General features: G+C 42.0%; 1 protein-coding gene across 2 annotated transcripts in view; it reads left to right on the top strand.

Annotated features, from left to right (window-relative positions):
• The first annotated feature begins 153 nt into the window (after nt 1-153).
• RANBP3 (RAN binding protein 3) overlaps nt 154-8702 on the top strand; it is a 44726-nt gene continuing 36177 nt past the window's right edge. For both annotated transcript variants that reach the window (XM_085308480.1, XM_085308479.1), the window contains exon 1: nt 154-249. In XM_085308480.1, the coding sequence (XP_085164606.1) occupies nt 228-249 (22 nt within the window). In that variant the 5' untranslated portion in view covers nt 154-227. The remainder of the gene's footprint in view (nt 250-8702) is intronic.

The following is an 8702-nucleotide window of genomic DNA, read 5'->3' as shown; positions in this document are numbered from 1 at the left end:
GGGGGCGTGGCCCCGCGCACGCGCAGCGCGCGCGCCGCTCCCAGCACGCACGTGAACCGCCCCTCCCACCCCTTCCTGCCGGCGCCGTCCGTCCGCACATGCGTAGTGGCTCGACGGAGCCGTTGTCCCTTTGCGCATGCGCCGTCCCGTTGGGCCGGGGGTGGGGGGGCCGTAAGTGGAGGCCGTCCGGCTGCGCGATGCATTGTGGGCGTGATTGAGGAAGTAAAATGGCGGACCTAGCRAACGAAGGTAGGGGGACGCTGGCGGTGCGTGGGGCTGCCGCCCGCGGCCGCGCTCTCCGGGTGGCGGCAGCGGCGCTGACCCCGAGCCCGTCCCCGCCGTCCGCTCTCAGAGGCGCGCCCAGGCGCGGGCCCGCCCTCGGAAGCGCCCCCTTCCCGCGGCCTCTCCGCGCCCCGGCGCCTGCGGGGCGAGCGGCCGGACAAAGGGAGCGCCCGGCCGCAGCGGCGGAGCCGCCGCGCTCCTCCTCGGCCTCGCTTGGTCCCGCGCCGCAGCGCCTGCGGGGCCGGGCGGCCTCGCTGCCAGCGGGGGCTCGGGGGTGGCCGCGAGCGCGGGAGCGGCGGCCTCGGGCAGCGCCGGCAAGTGCCTCCCCGCCGGGCGCTGGTGCCGGGCGGCCGCGGGGGCGGCGGGTCCCCGCGCTTCCTGCGCGCAGAAAAAGGGCCCCGCTGCCCCCGCAGCGCTCGCCCGCCCTGCGGGGGAGGGTCGGGCCCCCGCGGAAGGGAGCAAGCGCCAGCGCCCCGTCGTGGCGGTGGGCGCCGGGGTTCTCCTCGCCTGGCAGAGTCGGCGGGTGCTTCACATCTCTCCTCTTCTAGCTGCTCCTCAGGGACATCATCTGTTGCTTTTGGACTGCTGTAAATCTTTCCTTAGCCCCCACTCAYGTTAATTCTGCTCCTAGCAAAGGGAAGCTGCTATGGAAAACTAGATGAAGTCTAAACAAATTCTTTATTTGGTTTAAAACTTCCTAAGTGAAGAAATAGGACTTTCATTTGTGTCTGAAAGGTGTTAGGGAGATACAGGCTGTATTAATGTAGYGTTTGGATGTGCTGCTCCAAGGTAGGTAGTGTGTAGAATGCTGTTTAACTGATGCAGCATGTCAACAGTTTGCCTCTGAGAACGAGTAACTTCCTGGAAATCTCAGTAAGCACAAGTTCACCCCCAGTGGTCTATGTTGTTGTCTGTCATCCTTCTCAGACTAATGAAGGAAGGAAAATGCATTCAAGGAGGAGAATGAAAGTGAATGATGAGCCCCTTCTTTTGAGAGYGTCAAAAGACGCCTGAAGAATGGCTCTGATGTTAACATGAAACAACAGAAAGCAAACATTTATTGTAGGTATAGATTTTGAAGATGAATTCTTCAAACAGCTAACTGCACAATTGCATTTAGATTATTTCCCAAATCCTGGGATACAATGCATCTTTGGCTGTTGGTTCCCAAACTGAAGTTGAGCCATCAGTGCCCGGACAGTCATGGTAATTGGTTTCAAGAACAGTAGTAAACAGTCAAATTGGTTCTGATTCTTGATGAGAAACTTGATGGCAGTATATCAGACCTTTGCTAATAAGCTTTGATGGCCTGATGGGTTCTTCTAGCACCAGAACTTTGGGAATGACTATCTGARGTCATGCAAGCTCTTTACTTTGACTCCTAACTCTAATTATAAAGATAAACATTAAGCTCAAAGGTAAATTCCAAATTACTTATGTTCATTATGTATTTTCATGCAGGCTTGTGTCTATTCCTACCTCTCTGTCTTTCTACAGAAAAAAGTTGTATGCTTTCTCTGGAGAAAAAAAAAAAAAAGGTCTGATCCTTATTTTTTCATCTGGACTTCCCTTTTTTCTCTTTCTTTCTCTTTGGACACTTCCTTGACTCCGGTAACTTCACTCACCTGCTAATCTTTAGTTTCTGCTTGCATCTCCTTCTGCAGTTGTCATCTTCATCCCCTGCTGTTTTCTCTCTTCTTGCCGTGAGTTTCTGTACAGTTATCTGTATAACTGTTTCTGTACAGATAATTCTTTGATCTTCTACYCTATATTGGTCTTTTTCTGTTTAAAGTATTTGACAGCTAAATGTTCATGGGAAGACAAATGAAGCAAGGTTAAAACAGAGCTCTTAATCTCCCTCAGTCTTCACCAGTCTGTGTAACAGTGCTGTTTTGATCATGCTKTGTTATGAAGTATGAAGCTAATTATTCCTTGACTGAAACCTCTTTCTAGGTACTTGCATCTATCGTGTGTCATTTTTGCAGATTGTTTTTGCTTAGCATGTTTAAACAATAGCTTTCCTTGTCTGTTCACGCAAGTGAAACTTCTTGGTTCTTAATGCCTTGATTGCTGCAACAAATCTTTTGGCCTTGAAAAGTGCTGTTTGCTTTACTTGTGTCCTTTCAGTTTACTAGTACAAAACTCCTTATTTTAACCCATCACTTGTACTGTGGCACCTCTTTGTTTAAATTCATCCACTGGTTTCTCCTTTATAAACAATACATCAGTTATTTTTGCTTTCCAGGTTCTAATGTCTCTTAGTCTATTGTCTTAATCACTGCTGAGGAGTAGATWTTGTCTCTAAATAACATTCTACTGATGTCTTTTCTCTCTTTCTTCAATGAATTGGTGAAACTGCAAAACTGTGTCATGTTTTGATGGCAAGCTTTATCTTGGTGGGAGGTTGTTGGATTAAGATATTTCCTTCCCTGCAGAGAGGGAGGTGGGAAAATGAGGTGGTTCAAATGCCACCTYGCAAGGAAGCTTGTACTGTGAAGATTTCTAGAAGCAAGTCCTGGTCTTGGGCTTTCCCCTCTATTGCTGAGAGCAGATGAGCTGGTGAGTGTAGAGCTAGTAAAGAAGGGGGAGGATGACTTCTCACCRGCTGTCTGAAGTTTCACTGACTTTGTCACAAAGATTTAATGATGTTGTGATAAAGGTTTTGGGGATTAACATCATGAGAAGTTTGATTCCGTGATTTCATTTTTGCCATCACTGGAGACGAAGATTGGTAACGGTAGGCACAACAGTTGTTGCTACTGTTGTATAACAATAGTTGTTAAATAGAATCAGAAATTTTCTGTTAAGTCTGTGGTATTGTATTCTTTGTAGGTATTCTTGCTAGATCCTGACTTAAAAATTGATACTTCAAAGCCACAAATTAGGCAGCAAAGTATCGTGGAGATCTAGAGAACTTCCTGTCAATCATGTATTCACATAAGCCTGGAGGCGTTTCTTGTTAACTTACTGTAAATATACAACTAGTGGTTTGTTTGGGGATGACTTACTCCAGAAAATACCCCAGGTGATGCTCACTAGGTGATCTATAAAGTGCACCCTATCAAAGTTCTGAAAATACAGCAGAAATGTGTGTATTTTTTTTCTGATATCAGTTATGTTCACTGTTGCATCACTTGTGACATCACATCGTTTTTATCACATCGCATTTGTGAAATCTGGRTATAAATGACCCAGTGATGGTCTTTGTACTTGCTGCCATAAAGTATGGTTGGGTATCAGTCTTTGGCCTGGTATCTTGTTCTTCGCTTCAAGTCTGTTGATAGCTGTTGGAAGGGAAGAGTCTTATTTTGTCATTGTCCAATTTAGAATCTTACAATGTTGCAAATGTCTGCTTTTTCTTAATTTCTCTCAGCTGTTGTCTTTTCTGTCATGATTATTCTACTCTTTATAACTTAAATAGTATCAAGGTGAGAGAGAATATTTTCTGCCTAAGCTGTTTAAATAAACATAATTAAATTTAACTATAAACTTTTTGTTGTTTATTTTTGCTCAAACTTTAGTCAGAGGTACTTGTCTTGCTGCCCTGGATTGGTATCCATCATAAACAGAAGATTACCCCTGAATTTGCAGGGGCTGGAAAGTACGAGGTAGAGTCTGTGTAAGCACGTACRGAAAAACATTTTTTTTTCTACTGGCATGCAATTTTTTCCCCTAAGCCAAAGAGTCCCTAAACTTGAAGCAAATTAAGTAGGCTCAATGATACCACATTTGGTTCTATGCAGRCATAAAATAAATGATGTATACTTTAAGAGGAAAAAAGACCAAATTACTTCAGTGGCTAGTTACTTTCTTGTATGTATTTGCTTTGCCAAACAGTTTTATACCGGGGAATGTTGCAAAGACATTTGTCTTTGTAACATTGTGTGGCTATATTGTAACTGGTTCTGCACATACTGAAGAAATWGGGACAACATTTTTATGTGCAGTTATGTTTTCAGATGAATGTTTTCTGGTTAGCTGCTTGCTTTTTACAGTATTTTTTTCCCTAAATAAGCTATTGCCATCCAATTATCTTTGGCTGGTACAGATTTTATTTGTGCTTCTCTGTTTTTCCTGCTTTCAGACTGCAGTGTAAAGAAAATGCATGCAGTTCCATTAAAGAATTGATACAGAGTAGTCTTGAGTATATGTAGAATTCATGGGCTATTCTACAGTTGTTTTGAGTGGTACCAAAACAAACAGGAAGAACAGCTTGTGCTGTAAGCAAACTATATATACCAAGAAAACTCAGTTTCTATGGTGCATTACAGTTCATGTTTTAATTCCCTGGTTTGGCCTCTTGCAGGCAATAAATTATTACTTGGTCTTTGTCATGTGTTAACAGCCTAATTGCTGTTCTCCTTTTCCACTTTTTTTAATGTTCACAGGTGTTATCTACTTTATTTTYCCCCCTCAAGTGATCTGTTTTAATGAGTATAAGTTGATCTGTTATAGTGTGTATAAGTCAGTGCAATTGTTCTCAACTTGTAGGTGTTTAGCTTCAAAGATAGTTACTTYTCCAGATCTAAGCAAGCACTTACTTTCCTTGATTTTTTTTTTCTCCCCTACTTATCTTACAGATTTCTAGGTAATTGGGCAGTATTGCACTTTTAAATGTAATTTGGAATAGGTTAACAAAAAAAAAGTTTGTAAGTTTGTATCACAAAAAAAAAAAAAAAAAAAAAAAAAAAAAAAAAAAAAAACTTGCTGTCAATAGACTGCAGAGGGTCTGGTGAGGATTTAAGAGTTGTCATCCCGTAGAATCTGGGGTCTGAAGATTTCATATCTGAAGAGTAGTTCTTGATTTAGGGTCACTAAGATGATCAAGGGTGCACTCTCTGTGAGGGGGGAGAGGCTGAAAGAACTGGGCTTTTTCAGCCTAGAGGAGAGAAGGCTTCAGGGAAAACTACTTGGAGGATTCCAGGATGTATGTGGAAGCAGTCAAAGAGACTTTACAATAGTGCATGCTGGAAGGACCAAAGACATCATAGGTTGAATCAACAGGTTCAGACTAGATATAGGGAATATATGTTGTGTTTTTTTTTTTTTCTTTCCCCCTCCACTGTAAGGGCAGTCGAGCAATAGAAGAGATTACCCAGGGAGGCTGTGTAGTCTTGTATCTTGGAGATTTTTAAGACCAGATTGGATAAAGCCTTAAGTAACTTGGTCTCTCCTCGTAGCTCAACTTACTTTGAGGAGGAGGTTGGACTAGAGAGCTCCTGCAGTCCCTTCCAACCTGCATTATCCTGTGATCCTAAGACAGAGGCATAATGGTCTGTGTGGCAAAGGAGAAGAATGCTTTCCTGGCCTTTGTCAGTTATTTGCCATGGAATTTACTCTGCCTTAGCCTGATAGCAGTACAGAGAAGTGGAGATATGCAGAATACCACTTTTTTTCTTTTATGTTGTTTTATCTTGACTTTTCTTTGTGCTTACATGGCCTTCAGGTGGGTTCAAAAGAGGTATGGTTTTTGTATATGTACAGTCACGTCTGTTGGGCTTTTCTGTGAAGGGCCACTTCCTGCTGCAGAAAATATCTAAAATTTCCTATCACAGAAATAGTGTGGCTGCTAGAGACACCACTAACTGCAAAGCTGCACTGGTTTGGATGGCTGAATGTGTAGAACAAAGCTGTTTGATGTTTTATCTCTTAGTTTGGTATAACTACGTAGAACCAGGTCCCTGAGTTAAATCTGGTATCAAGCTGTATGTATAGCTTGAAGATGCTGTAGCTCTGCCTGAACAATTGAGATAGTAGCTTCTGTTTTGTGTTTTGGTTTCTAAGGCTTGTGAAGCAAGCTGAGTGGGTATAATAGTATATCAGTCTACGTGCTGTCAGAAAAATATATAATGTCTCAGTTATGAAATATCTCAAAGAAATTCAGTCTGAAAACCATCACTTGATGGCTTTTGTAATTGTTCATTTAGTTTGAGGTCTTTAAAGCTTATGAATAAACTGCAGGAAGGAGTTACAGGGGTTCAACTGTTCTTCAGACTAGTTTGATAGTCTGCCACCATTCAGAAGATACTAAGTGGTGTGTGCATATTCCTGATCTTCAGTTTGGGGAGTTACTATCTCTGTTATCGTAACTATTGAGGATCTGCTTTGCTTATTACATGCTTAGACTTTCAGATCTTGAAACACCTTTAACAAGACTGACAGTGCTTCTGTGTTTTTACCTTCTTGTTTTGCCTTGTTTCTGTCTGCCTGTCTGAAGAAGAAACAAGCCTGTTCCATGATTTTTAGGAACTAATATTTTGTAAGCTTTATCTTAGGTGAAGGAGAAGATCTCATGTTCTCTTACTGTGTAATGTAGCTTAAATTTGGGAGCCTTTTTTAGTCTTCCTTTATTCCATTATTGGAATAAATTCCCTTTAACTTGATGACAGTTCTCTAGAGCTGATAAATCCGTTTTACTTTCAGACACCTTGATGGAATGGATGCTTGCTTGCTACAGGAGAACATGACCATCCACCTGTGATGTCTATTAGTACAAAGGACAGTGTAATTTTCACTTTGGAGTAGCACTTAATAGGCTGCCATGGTCACCAAGTGAGAAGTTGTGACCTAGTATGTATTTTTCTATTCTACAAAAATTTTCTCTTGTGGTGGTTTTTCAGTTGATTTGAAAATTTGACTGGAAAAATAATTTGGATGCTGACAACCTAAGCAATGTGATCTTGGTGGGGGGAGGGAGGGGGAGCATTAAGATGGTTCTTGAATCTATTATGTCTGTATCAGAGGATTCTTGCAGCATACTTGTTTGTAGATTGGTAGCGAAATACTGGATGAAGTTTGGTATCCATTACTTATGTTGAAAAAGAAAATTTGACCTCTTCAGCAGATCAGAAGGTTTGAGGACAGAACCTCCTATGGAGAGTTGGTTTTCTTTGCCCAGTTTATTGAAAAGAAATATGGATGGTGATGGGTAGAACATGTAAGTGCCTTCATAGGAAAAACATCAAGTACTAGAGAGCTCATTATCTGGTAAATAAATGCATTCAAAAACATACTTGGGAACAGGAGTCTGAAAATTGAAGCCAGACACTTGAATAGGAAATTAGGTATTGTGAGGTTTTATTTTTTTAAATCAAGTGCCGTGATAGAAAATTAGGGGAAACAATGAAAGCTTTTCTTTTAATGTCTTGAAGAACTAATACATTAGCTGAAAATGCCTCTCAAAAACAATTGGGCTCAGAGAAGTATGAAATAGAGGTCAGATGAGATGATATAGTTATCCTTTCTTACCTTAAGTTAGAATGAGGCAGATGTTTCTCTTCTGGTGTTGTGGCTTTCCTACAAGACTTTAAAAGGCACGTGATGACCAAGTGGAAGAATATCCTTTGTAGAACTCAAAGTTGCTTAGTTTTGCCATCTAGAGATCAAATTCCTCCTGTGCTTCTGAAGGAAGTAAGGATCTGAGAGAGAAATGTGATCATATACTTAAAGGCTTTATGTATATGTACCAGAAACCAAATTAAGATTGTGTGGACAGCATTGTGCAACTTCTTGGTAAGTGTGCAAAGTCAACTTCTGAAAAATTAGTGTTTCATTTGTGGCAGTAATTTTCTGAAAGTATCTTTCTTAGACAAAATAGCCATTGTGCAGTGGTACATAGCGTGTGCACACATCCTCGGCAGTACTGTAAGCCTTCAATCCGTTAGAACATGCCTTAGGAAGCAAAGGGGTAGTTGGTGGAGGTGCTCGATTGCTGTCTCCTTRGTGTTACTGCTGGATGCCACCTTGTCAATTGGTTGTACAGGCAGCAAGAGGAATAACGAGATTCTGAAATSTCGAGGGCCGGAGCTTGGGGGAGGGTTTCCACTCAGTGGATGGAAACTGTCTTGTCTTGCATGGATCTTTCTTCCATTTGCTCTAATATGTCTCATCACAGTTTGTTTTGGCTGCTTTTCCCAGTCTCATTTCTGAGCTGGCTGTAATCTCCAATACTTGAGATCTTCATTCCAGTTTCTTTTCTGATTCCTCTCCTCAAACTTTTCCTTCCGTGAGCTTTCTGCTGTTCCTGGCATCTRTGTTCTCTCTTTTCCTTACCCCTGCCTGGTGTATTCAGTTTTCCATCACCAGCCTTCATTTCTCATTCTGTCCTTTGCATCAGCTCCTTTGGCTCCCTGTTCTAGTTCTTTGCCAGCCGGGCCATGTCCTTCCCCTGCCCCCAGTTTGCATTGCTGTTGGATCTATTTTCTATATTGTTTGCTTTATTTTTTCCCTTCTCTTTAGAGCTTTTATTCTATATTAAATACTAACTAGCTAAGTAGTTCTTTATTACATCCCTGTGGTTTCTTTGGAACTTGTTATAGGAATCTCTTATGTTGTATGTTACAGGATCAAGTCCTAATTTCTGGATAATCTCTGAAAGGGAAGAACAATAATACAGCATTTTACCTGCTAGRTTGACAGCC

This window comes from Rhea americana, unplaced genomic scaffold (assembly GCF_003343005.1).
Source record: "Rhea americana isolate MKP2758 unplaced genomic scaffold, rheAme1 scaffold_278, whole genome shotgun sequence".
NCBI classification, from domain to species: Eukaryota; Metazoa; Chordata; class Aves; order Rheiformes; family Rheidae; genus Rhea; species Rhea americana.
Note: the sequence above shows the minus strand (reverse complement) of the source record. Positions and strands in the feature narration are given on the sequence as shown.